Raw genomic sequence first — 13105 nt, 5'->3', positions numbered from 1 at the left:
ATGAACATATTTTTGAAAAGTCCATTTTTTAAAATTTTTTTACCTCCTATCTCAAACGCTCAGGGGAGGGGAGGGGGGCTATGAAGTCTTGTCCTGGTTCAGAAATATCATAGATCTGGGGCTGATATGCAGAGCAGTCTGAGTTAAAGTGGAGAAGTGCTTAGTGTCCACGTGACCCACGATCTTGCTGCTTCCTCTTCATTTAATGCTCTCACGTCAAATGAAAAGAAAACCGATTTCTGTGGCCAGAAGCTATCTAGAGAATTAAAATACATTCACATAAGTATGGAAGGCAAAATTTGTTATTAGTTTCAAATTTTATTTTATTTCCACCTTTCTGACAGTCAAGAATTAATCCCCTTGCAGAGCAATGAAGTTGTTTTTGTCGGTATGCTAAAGAAATTTGGCTTTTATTAATCTTTTCCGCTGAGGCAGTCAGTGTATTTGAAACGAAGTGTTTAATTCAACACTATTGGCTAGCTTCAACTGTTTGCTGTATTTCAAGTGCATGTTCTCATCTTCTAGCGCATGTGGCATTATGCCATAATAAAGAACCAATCATGAGACGATACAGTACTGGTACTCCAAAAAAACTTACTTCCTGAAAACCACACTGACACGGAAAAACTTATAATATCAGGTTGAGGACTACTTCATTGGGAATCTGGACATATGAATGTGTACTTTAAGTATGCACCTTAAATGTGCACATTCAGATGCTCTTGGAGTATCCTCTGATGTCTTGTTTCTTTTATGACATAATGTAAGATCTTTTAATGTTTTACAGTTATGAACGTATGTGCCTCCTCCGTCATCATAGTTGTGCAAGCGTGGTGGCATCTGTCATCTGGTACTCTCTGAGAACTGCTAAAATGAATCTATTTCTAACAGATTGTGGGAAAATATTGCGAATGGTGATTTGAAAAGCGTTATGTTCAAAGTAAATTTCCTTTTATGCAAGTTGAACTATGTGAGAGAATGTACGATGAATTTCTTAAATCACACAGCGTTTGACTCTCATTTAAAAATCAACTCTTTGATGATGAGCCATTTAGAAGAATTTCAAGCCCAGCAGATCACACATTTATCTCATTATTAAAAATTTTACTGGCACATTTATGTGATGCTCATATATCTTAAAGTGAAACACGCGGAAAGAGATCAACATTATATATGGAAGCTTAGCTTCTCTTGCAGCATATTAACTTCAGAGACCAACATTATACATGAAAGTTTTGCTTTTCTTGTAGTAACACTATGTATATCAATTTAAACCATTAACTTTTCTTGTTTGTGTGTCCGCACTACTTAACTGTGATGTTCCTAATTGGCTGACTACATCACATGTCCTATGCTCTGAATATCCACTGTCATTGGCTGGCGAGATCATGTGACATGAGCTATGACTAGCTTACAAAAGCGCATCGCAATTTTGATTTCAATGCTTGGGAAAGTAACATGCGGTTTTTGATGGAATTAGAATTTATACTTTCATAATACAAAAATATGCAGGGTACATGTTGCTCCACATCAAAGATCTTCTCAAAACGTGTTTTTTCCCCTGAGTTTCATTTTCTGAAGTGCGGGAAATTCTACGCCCTTGTATAAAACCTTATCAATTCAAAAGATTGGTAAGTTATACAGTTCCGAGGGAAAATATACTTTCACTTAACATGGAAAAAGTGTGTTTTCACCAGGGAGAATGTGTACTTTTAGTCGGGAAATCCGGGAAAAATCTAGGAATTTTTTTTCATTGTCTGCGTATACACCCTGTTAAAAGACTACAGTGACATGGCAATATTTACTACTATTCTGGCAAAACCAGTGAACAAATTAAAATTAGTAGACATGAAAGTGACAGAAAGCAATAAGCTAAACTACATGTTGAGAAACGTGCTGGAATCTTTGAGCTACATTATGCACTTAATGTTTTGAAAGAAAAGATCAGACAGTCTAACATGTTAAAAGAAAAATTCAAATGCCATATTTAAAAGGTAAGGATGGTAGTGACGGAGGAAAATCCAAAGCATTTCACACTGGAAGGAAAACCAGTGCAAGCTTCCAAGAACAGTTATGTTATGGATGAGGGAAGCTGGGGCATTTCAAGAGTGGTTGTCAGCAGTGAGAAACAAGCAGACATTCATGCATTTGTGGCAGACATCTTCAAGTAGGTGGTCACAGCGTTTGGCAACATGGGCAAATAGCAATGGTAACAACAACTGGTGATGCAGTTGAAGTAAACAGTATAGTTCAAGAGGAGCTGATCACTGAGGATGCAGATGATATTAACAGAATGGGAATGGCACATGCAGCTTTGTAATAGAGGTACAACCTATGACAGCGTGTAATAATGTCAGTCAGGTAACAACATACAAAGTGTTTGTTTATGGAATAGTGTTTCAAAGATCATATTGTTAATAACAAAAACTATTTTTCTGAGTACATAACTTTAAAATTCCCAGTAAATGTAAAAACTGCAGCTGGTTAAGTTTTGCATACTACAGAAATAGGAAATAATTATTTACTTTTCTGTCTGTGATGACATTATTCCAACTGAAATAGAAAATGAACTTTACATCAAAGACACTGATAGAAATTTGATTAGCTACACTAAAGCAAAATAAAAACATAGATTGTGACAGTCTACAATATCTCAAAAGATTTTGATAAAGGCAATAAATTACTTCTTATTTTTTAGAATTGGGACTCCACCAGGAGCTGCATGCACTATGACCACCATACCAGTATTAATAACAAAAGGAGGATCAGCATTGGTCATTGAAGTAGAAATCTTTATTTCTACCACAAATTGATTTCAATCATTCCATGACCATCATCAGTGCTGTAGATAAAACAAGAATAAAATAATCAAACTAAGCTATAACATACTACATCTGCCAAACTATACAAGTAATAACATACAGAAGAGATGGTTTGTAATAACATGTATTGTTGTTATTGTGGTCTTCAGTCCTGAGACTGGTTTGATGCAGCTCTCCATGCTACTCTATCCTGTGCAAGCTTCTTCATCTCCCAGTACTTACTGCAACTTACATCTTTCTGAATCTGCTTAGTGTATTCATCTCTTGGTCTCCCTCTTCGATTTTTACCCTCCACACTGCACTCCAATGCTAAATTTGTGATCCCCTGATGCCTCAGAACATGTCCTACCAACCGGTCCCTTCTTCTTGCCAAGTTGTGCCACAAACTCCTCCCCAATTCTATTCAACACCTCCTCATTAGTTACGTGATCTACCCATCTAATCTTCAGCATTCTTCTGTAGCACCATATTTCGAAAGCTTCTATTCTCTTCTTGTCCAAACTATTTATCATCCATGTTTCACTCCCATACATGGCTACACTCCATACAAATACTTTCAGAAACGACTTCCTGATACTTAAATCTATATTCGATGTTAACAAATTTCTCTTCTTCAGAAACGCTTTCCTTGCCATTGCCAGCCTACATTTTATATGCTCTCTACTTCAACCATCATCAGTTATTTTGCTCCCCAAATAGCAAAACTCCTTTACCACTTTAAGTGTCTCATTTCCTAATCTAATTCCCTCAGCATCACCTGACTTAATTCGACTACATTCCATTATCATCATTTTGCTTTTGTTGATGTTCATCTTATACCCTCCTTTCAAGACACTGTCCATTCCTTTCAACTGCTCTTCCAAGTCCTTTGCTGTCTCTGACAGAATTACAATGTCATCGGCGAACCTCAAAGTTTTTATTACTTCTTCATGGATTTTAATACCTACTCCGAACTTTTCTTTTGTTTCCTTTATTGCTTGCTCAATATACAGATTGAATAGCATGAGAGAGAGGCTACAACCCTGTCTCACTCCCTTCCCAACCACTGCTTCCCTTTCATGTCTCTCGACTCTTATAACTGCCATCTGGGTTCTGTACAAATTGTAAATAGCCTTTCGCTCCCTGTATTTTACCCCTGCCACCTTCAGAATTTGGAAGAGAGTATTCCAGTCATCATTGTCAAAAGCTTTCTCTAAGTCTACAAATGCTAAAATGTGGGTTTGCCTTTTCTTAATCTAGCTTCTAAAATAAGTCGTAGGGTCAGTATTGCCTCACGTGTTCCAATATTTCTACGGAATCCAAACTGATCTTCCCCAAGGTTGGCTTCTACCAGTTTTTCCATATAACATATGGAGTATTAAAGCCCAGTGTACTTATGAATACAAGCAGTAAACTTGCAATATCTGCACATATCAGTAGAGTAGTTGTCAGATCAAAGGTACAAGTGCAACTGGGCTAGCTGCTTACAGGGACCTACACAGCTGTTCTAAGGGACCTACGCAACTATGCTCAGGGACCTATGCAGTTATGCTCACTGCCAAACTTGGACACAATACTGCCCTCTTTAATTATCATAATTACAAAGTGTTTTGTTAATAGAAATAGAAGACACAATGAAATGTAGTATCTACTCCATGCACACAACAAGAACATTAACCGTAAAAGACTGTAGCATGAATAGCAAAATCATAAAACTAAATGATTAATGGAAAATCTCATATAAAGATGTGAAACAAATACTAACAAAGAGATAGAGGGGCTGGCCAGTACTTACCTCAGCTCAGTACAGCCGATAGATACACATAAAACAGAACTGAAGATTTACGTTCCTAGCTTTCGGAACAAATGTTCCTTCATCGGGGAGGAGAGAGGGGAAAGAAAGGGAAGGAGGGAAAGTGGATTCAGTTACTCATAACCCAGGTCATGAAGCAACAGGGAAAGGAAAATAGGGAGGGTAGCAAGGATGGAGGCATGGTTGTCAGAGGGAAGCCAAAGATATTCTACTGTAAGTACTGTGCCAGCTTCAAACCAAAGAGGATGCATACAGAAGTATATAGTATAAAGATAAACACAACTATGTTGGATGAAACGATGTGTGAATGGCTAAAGAGGAAAGGGAAAGAGGAGAAGACTGAAGAGTGAATGGGAGTGAGGTTGTTTAACGTAGGTTCAGTCCAGGGGGATGGCGGGATGAAAGGATGTGTTGGAGTGCAAGTTCCCATCTCCACAGTTCAGAGGGACTGGTGTTGGGTGGGAGAAACCAAATGGCACATACGGTGTAGCAGGTTCCTAGGTCCCTAGAATTATGCTGGAGGGCATGCTCCGCTGCTGGGTATTGGGCATCTCCTAGGCGGACAGTTCGTCTGTGTCCGTTCATGCGCTCAGCCAGTTTAACTGACAGTGCTTATGCCCTCTGGTATATGTTTCAGGAACCATGTTCCAACTTATGTGTCATAGCATAAACTGTACTAGAACATAGTACTGCAACTATTATTTTAACATTATATTGAAATAATTCCAACTGAACCAAAAAATGGGATTACTCTGTTGTGCCTTATACAGTTCCAAATGCCTCGATGACAGTCAATGTTTAAAATACAATGTATGTATAAATGCATCAATGGAAAATGCACAGTAGAATGTAACAATATTATGAAAAGGATACTTGCTCCTCCCAACATAGTGGAAATGCTGAGTCACAAATAGGCACTACAAAAAGACTGTCATAATATGAGCTTTCAGCCAATGAGGCCTTTGTCTGAGATAGAACATACACACACAGACACTCATGCAAATGCAACTCACACACACATAATTGCAGTCTCTGGCTGCTGAGGCCACTAGTAGCTGTGCATGATGGGAGAGTTCTCAACTGTGCAGTTCAGAAAAGCTGATGTTGGTTGGGAATATCCAGATGGTACAGGCTGTAATGCAGTCATTGAAATAAAGAATCCTGCATTGGGCGGCGTGCTCAGCAACTGGATGGTCCAACTGCTTCTTGGCCACGGCTTGTGGGTGGCCCTTAGTATGAATAGGCAGCTTGTTAGTTGTCATTCCTCCATAGAATGCAGCTTAGCTAGTAGATTACATGACTGGTTTTACAGGTAGTCTGGCCTTTGATGGAATAGGTGATGCTTGTGACCAAACTGCAGTAGGTGTTGGTGGGAGGATACAGGTCTTGCATTTTGGTCTATTATGGGAATATGAGCCATGAGGTAAAGGGTTGGGAGCAGGAGTTGTCTAGGCATGGATAAGAATATTGTGTAGATTCGGTGTACCACTGTGGGAGGGATGCAAGGATAGTGAGTAGGACATTCCTCATTTCGGGGCACAATGAGAGGTAGTCGAAACCCTGGTGGAGAATGTGATTTAGTTGCACCAGTCCTGTGTGGTACTGAACCTAATGTGAAACATATGAAGTTCTATGTAAGTAGAATTTTTGTATGGTGGTACCAGAATAACTGAGAAATTCAAAGTGCAATTGTAAAGCAGATTTGAGAGTTTTAATAGGCTACAATGTTGTTGAATACAGAGTAATGATTAACAGTAAGCTTTTTTTGACCAGACTTATTGATATTATGGAAGAGGCTCTGCCTGATTCAAGGTGTGTACATTGTAGTGCTTCTGAGTGTAAACGCGTAGGCATTGACTCTGTAAATGAGGAAATGGAAGAAAAGGTATTGAAGGGTATTCAAACAATCATAAATGTAATCAAAATGCAAGTTGAGAAGATCAACTAGAGGACATAGAGTGTGTAATAGATTTAATGATTATGTTATGAATAACTTATAAACTTTTGTAGTTCTGATGGTATAGAAAATTTTGGGGAGGTAATGGATAGCAATGAGTCAAAAATTTGCTAACAAACAATGTATAAGGAATTGAGTGCTTCAATAAAAATAAAACTTGGGAACAGGTAATGCAACCAGTGAATGTGAAGCCGGTTTTACAGTACAATCTGATGACAATAATGAAGCAAGATTAGTTTTAAGAGGCTTTTAACAGAAAGAAATTGTGGATGATATTTATTCAGCAGTTGCTATGATACAAACATTGAAACTTTTGTTGTTATAATATTATCAGAAGGGCTTAACTGTAGAAAAAATGGATGTACAGACAGCATTCTTAAGTGGTAAAATTTTCTCAGAAATTTATGTAAAGCAACTTCCCAGATGCAAGGAATAAACAGGCAGAATTTTTAAGTTGTTTGAGGTACTATATTACTTGAGCATGTTTGACTGTTTGGAGTTTTTAAAAAGACTAGCTTTTAAAGAAGTAAATATGATATTGCCTTTGTTTATTGATAACTGCAAATTATGTGATCTGTATAATTGTGTTTGTTGATGATTTCCTTATTTGTGGTAAAAGTAAAGGGAAACTACAAGAAATCAAGAATATTTTATCCAAGATATTTGTAATGAAAAACTTAGGTGAAGTAAAGAATTAAGCTGGAAAAATATTGACTATAATTATAATTATATAAAGAATGTAATAATTCTTAGGAAAACTATATTGAATCACTGGCTAAGAAATGTCAGATTGGACATTCAAAGCTTTAAGTACACCAATGGGAGTTAGTTGGAAATTGGAAGCAGCACAAGATGCAAGTCACAATATTAAGTACAGGAACTTGACAGCTGCTCTCCTGTACGTTAGCTCAGGAACATGGCCAGATACACATTACGGTGTGAATTACTTGAGCAGATTTAAAAATTGCTAAAGTAATATTAAGTATGCTTTGTGAGTACTGAAATATTTGCTTGAGATAAAAGGTGTATTAGAGTGTGGTAAATTTATATCGATAGTTTCCAGAATGAGATTTTCACTCTGCAGTGGAGCGTGCGCTGATATGAAACTTCCTTGCAGATTAAAACTGTGTGCCGGACCGAGACTCGAACTCGGGACTTTAGCCTTTCGTGAACAAGTGCTCTACCAACTGAGCTACCCAAGCACGACTCACGCCCCGTCCTCACAGCATTACTTCTGCCAGTACCTCGTCTCCTACCTTCTAAACTTTACAGAAGCTCTCCTACAAACCTTGCAGAACTAGCACTCCTGAAAGAAAGGATATTGCGGAGACATGGCTTAGCCACAGCCTGGGGGATGTTTCCAGAATGAGATTTTCACTCTGCAGTGGAGCGTGTGCTGATATGAAACTTCCTGGCAGATTAAAACTGTGTGCCAGACCGAGACTCGAACTTGGGACCTTTGCCTTTCACGAGCAAATGCTCTGCCAACTGAGGCTGTGGGCGGTTTTTTAGGTTAGATGGCCTTGGGCAAGTACAGAAAGGGCAACAGCCTCAAAGGGTGCGGGGCAAAATCAGGACATGTGGGGACCACGCAGCAATTGGTATTGTAAATGTAAACTGTTGAAGCTGCATTGGTAAAGTACCGGAACTTCAAGCTTCAAGCACCAAAGCTGAAATCGTTATAGGTACAGAAAGCTGGCTGAAGCCAGAGAAAAATTCTCCTGAAATTTTTACAAAGGTGCAGACTGTGTTTAGAAAGGATAGGTTGGTTGGTTGGTTTGGGGAAGGAGACCAGACAGCGTGGTCATCGGTCTTTAGAAAGGATAGATTGCATGCGACTGGTGGTGGCGTATTTGTTGCTGTTAGTAGTAGTTTATCCTGTAGTGAAGTAGAAGTGGATAGTTCTTGTGAATTATTATCGGTGGAGGCTACACTCAACAATCAAGCTAGGTTAATAATTGACTCCTTTTACCGACCTCCCGACTCAGCAGCATTAGTGGCAGAACAACTGAGAGAAAATTTGGAATACATTTCACATAAATTTTCTCAGCATGTTATAGTCTTAGGTGGAGATTTCAATTTTCCAGATATAGACTGGGACACTCAGATGTTTAGGACAGGTGGTAGGGACAGAGCATCGAGTGACATTATACTGAGTGCACTATCTGAAAATTACCTCGAGCAATTAAACAGAGAACTGACTCGTAGAGATAACATCTTGGACCTACTGATAACAAACAGACCCAAACTTTTCAACTCTGTAAGTGCAGAACAGGGAATCAGTGATCATAAGGCCGTTGCAGCATCCCTGAATATGGAAGTTAATTGGAATACAAAAAAAGGGAGGAAGGTTTGTGTGTTTAGCAAGAGTAGTAGAAGGCAGATTTCAGACTACCTAACAGATCAAAACGAAAATTTCTGTTCCAACACTGACAATGTTGAGTGTTTATGGAAAAAGTTCACGGCAATTGTAAAATGCATTTTAGACAGGTACGTGCCGAGTAAAACTGTGAGTGAAACTACTGCGGAAACAAAGAGAGCTTCACTCCATTTTTATATGCAGCCAAAACCTCTCAGACAAACAGAAGCTAAACGATGTCAAAGTTAGCATAAGGAAGGCTATGCGTGAAGCGTTCAGTGAATTCGAAAGTAAAATTCTATGTACCGACTTGACAGAAAATCCTAGGAAGTTCTGGTCTTACGTTAAATCAGTAAGTGGCTCAAAACAGCATATCCAGACACTCTGGTATGATGATGGCATTGAAACAGAGGATGACACGCGTAAAACTGAAATACTAAACACCTTTTTCCAAAGCTGTTTCACAGAGGAAGACCGCACTGCAGTTCCTTCTCTAAATCCTCGCACAAACGAAAAAATGGCTGACATCGAAATAAGTGTCCAAGGAATAGAAAAGCAACTGGAATCACTCAACAGAGGAAAGTCCACTGGACCTGACGGGATACCAATTCGATTCTACATAGAGTATGCGAAAGAACTTGCCCTCCTTCTAACAGTCGTGTACCGCAACTCTCTAGAGGAATGGAAGGTTCCAAATGATTGGAAAAGAGCACAGGTAGTCCCAGTCTTCAAGAAGGTTCGTCAAGCAGATGCGCAAAACTATAGACCTATATCTCTGACGTCGATCTGTTGTAGAATTTTAGAACATGTTTTTTGCTCGAGTATCATGTCGTTTTTGGAAACCCAGAATCTACTCTGTAGGAATCAACATGGATTCCGGAAACAGTGATCATTTGAGACCCAACTCGGTTTATTTGTTCATGAGACCCAGAAAATATTAGATACTGGCTCGCAGGTAGATGCTATTTTCCTTGACTTCCGGAAGGTGTTTGATACAGTTCCACACTGTCGCCTGATAAACAAAGTAAGAGCCTACAGAATATCAGACCAGCTTATGGCTGGATTGAAGAATTTTTAGCAAACAGAACACAACATGTTGTTATCAATGGAGAGACGTCTACAGACATTAAAGTAACCTCTGGCATGCCACAGGGGAGTGTTATAGGACCATTGTTTTTCACAATATATATAAATTACCTAGTAGATAGTGTCGGAAGTTCCATGCGGCTTTCCGCGGATGATGCTGTAGTATACAGAGAAGTTGCAGCAATAGAAAATTATAGCGTAATGCAGGAAGATCTGCAGTGGATAGGCACTTGGTGCAGGGAGTGGCAACTGACCCTTAATATAGTCAAATGTAATGTATTGCTAATACATAGAAAGAAGGATCCTTTGTTTTATGATTTCATGACAGCAGTACAAACACTGGTAGCAGTTACTTCTGTAAAATATCTGGGAGTATGCGTGCGGAACGATTTGAAGTGGAATGATCATATAAAATTGATTGTTGGTAAGGTGGGTACCAGGTTGAGATTCATTGGGAGAGTGCTTAGAAAATGTAGTCCATCAACAAAGGAGGTGGCTTACAAAACACTCGTTCGACCTGTACTTGAGTATTGCTCATCAGTGTGGGATCCATACCAGATCAGGTTGATGGAGGAGATAGAGAAGATCCAAAGATGAGCGGCGCATTTCGTCACAGGGTTATTTGGTAACCGTGATAGTGTTGTGGAGATGTTTAGCAAACTCAAGTGGCAGACTCTGCAAGATAGGCGCTCTGCATCGCGGTGTAGCTTGCTGTCCAGGTTTCGAGAGGGTGCGTTTCTGGATGAGGTTTCGAATATATTGCTTCCCCCTACTTATACCTCCCGAGGAGATCACGAATGTAAAATTAGAGAGATTCGAGTGTGCACGGAGGCTTTCAGACAGTCGTTCTTCCTGCGAACCATACGCTACTGGAACAGAAAAGAGAGGTAATGACCGTGGCATGTAAAGTGCCCTCCGCCACACACTGTTGGGTGGCTTGCGGAGTATAAATGTAGATGTAGATGTAGATGTAAGCCATGTCTCCGCAATATCCTTTCTTTCAGGAGTGCTAGTTCTGCAAGGTTTGCAGGAGAGCTTCTGTAAAGTTTGGAAGGTAGGAGACAAGGTACTGGCAGAAGTAATGCTGTGAGGACGGGGCATGAGTCATGCTTGGGTAGCTCAATTGGTAGAGCACTTGCCCGTGAAAAGCAAAGGTCCCAAGTTCGAGTCTCGGTCCGGCACACAGTTTTAATCTGCCAGGAAGTTTTATATTGATAGTATTGACAGTGTCGAGAGAGCTCTCGAGAATGAATGTATATTTGTGTGTAGCAGTTAGTCAGTGCTGTGCTATGTGTCTGTTCACTTTGTAAAGAGAAATGCGAATTATATTTAACTTTTTATTAGCAATATTCTTAACAGAATGAATGACATTTTGTAGTATTTTTAAGACATCATTATGTAGTGACTGTATAAATATTTGTTCATTTTGAATTGGGTGAAATTTGATTTTAGGTTGTATTATCACACATCTCAATTCAATTCCTTTATCAGCAACTGCCAAGTTTTGAGTTATATTACCACCAGCTGAACAAAGTTGAAAATAATTTCTCAACGGCAGAGAATGTATTGTTGAGCTTGATGTATAGAGTAACACAACAGACATTTCTGAATGATTTCAGACTATTCAGTCTTGAGGTGGCTTTTTAATCTCAAAATCCTACAGGCACACTCACAAGAGAGATGTTGAATCTCAAAAAATTCAACTTCAACGTGGAACTTAGGTCAGAGAAAGCATTACAATGTGGAATGAGTCAGGACCAAAGGACAGACAATGTCATTGATTTGTGTGTCAGCATATGTGATAGAATACTTTACTAGGAAAGTCATTGTGACTAGCTGATTGCTGTCCCAGAGAATTTTCACGGAGAGGTGCTTCATCAGCTGCATGATACAGTTCTTGTTTGACGTGGTGGAGGATGTATAACTATTCATTATACTGCAAAATTTTACTGTTGATAAATCAGGAATGAAGAAGTATAAATATTTCATTTATTTTAGCTGTATTGTTCTAGTAGATAATTCCATAGGACAATACAGTGTTAGAGTGTGCAATATAATGAAATAAATTTGTTTTCAAATACGTTATAGATATTAAGACAATATGCTAAACTAGCCTCCTTGATTAGCTATGAGGGTCATTCAATAATTAAAGAGACAAATTAGTCTGGGGAAAAAAATGTTAGTAGGGCAATTTCATAGCTTTACGTTGGCATCACTGGGATGAGCACTAATCAGATGATGTGTCAACAGTGTTTAGTTTATAACCTCAAAAATACATTTCAAGTGGGAAGTCCTCTTGAAACATCCATATTAGTTGAACAACATTCTGGTATTCGTTTTGTACTTGCTGAGGGCGAGAAACCAGTGAATATATACTGTAGAATATCTAAAGTTTATGGTGAAGGTTGTATGAATTGTGCAAATTTTTACAAGTGGGTAGAGCAGTTCAAAAATAGTCGCAGTTCAGTGACCGACAAACACTGGCTGACCAGTTGCAGCTTCAGCTCCCTCACTTGAAAGTCAAATTGATGACATTATTCATGCTGGCTGCCATGTGACTGTGGAAATGATAGTTGATAAGTTTCAAGTTAGTACTGGTACAGTTCATAACATTATCTGTAACAAGCTGAAGTGCCTCAAAACATGCAAGATGGGTCCCAAAGGAGTTGATGTGGCTATGCTAGGAAACAAGGTAGAGAGTGTGCACAGAGCTAAAGGAACATTATGAAAGAGAAGGTGAGCACTTCCTCAACAAAATTTTAACTTGTGATGAAACTTGGGTTCACTATTATGAGCCAGAATCAAAAAGGAAAAGCATGGAGTGGAAGCACACCAACTCACCTGTCAAGAAAAAGTTCAAAACCCAAGCATCAGCAGGAAAAGTCATGTTGAAAGTGTTTTGGAATGCTGAAGGTCTAGTTTTTTGTGATTAACTCAAAGAGCAACATAGAATGAACAGCCAGTACTGCTCAGATTTGCTTTTAAACAAGGTGAAGCCAGCCATAAGAGAGACGACATGAAGAGGTGTGATTCTCCAACAAGACAACACACGTCCTGATATTGCTCAACTAAGCTGTGAAACCATTGAC

General features: G+C 39.0%; 1 protein-coding gene across 1 annotated transcript in view; it reads left to right on the top strand.

Moving 5' to 3' along the window:
- The first annotated feature begins 2000 nt into the window (after nt 1-2000).
- LOC126450820 (uncharacterized) overlaps nt 2001-13105 on the top strand; it is a 194513-nt gene continuing 183408 nt past the window's right edge. The window contains exon 1 of the mRNA XM_050091029.1: nt 2001-2167. Within this exon, the coding sequence (XP_049946986.1) occupies nt 2001-2167 (167 nt within the window). The remainder of the gene's footprint in view (nt 2168-13105) is intronic.

This window comes from Schistocerca serialis, chromosome 1, assembly GCF_023864345.2.
Source record: "Schistocerca serialis cubense isolate TAMUIC-IGC-003099 chromosome 1, iqSchSeri2.2, whole genome shotgun sequence".
NCBI classification, from domain to species: domain Eukaryota; kingdom Metazoa; phylum Arthropoda; class Insecta; order Orthoptera; family Acrididae; genus Schistocerca; species Schistocerca serialis.
The sequence above is the reverse complement of the archived record's forward strand: the minus strand, read 5'-3'. Positions and strand labels throughout refer to the sequence as shown.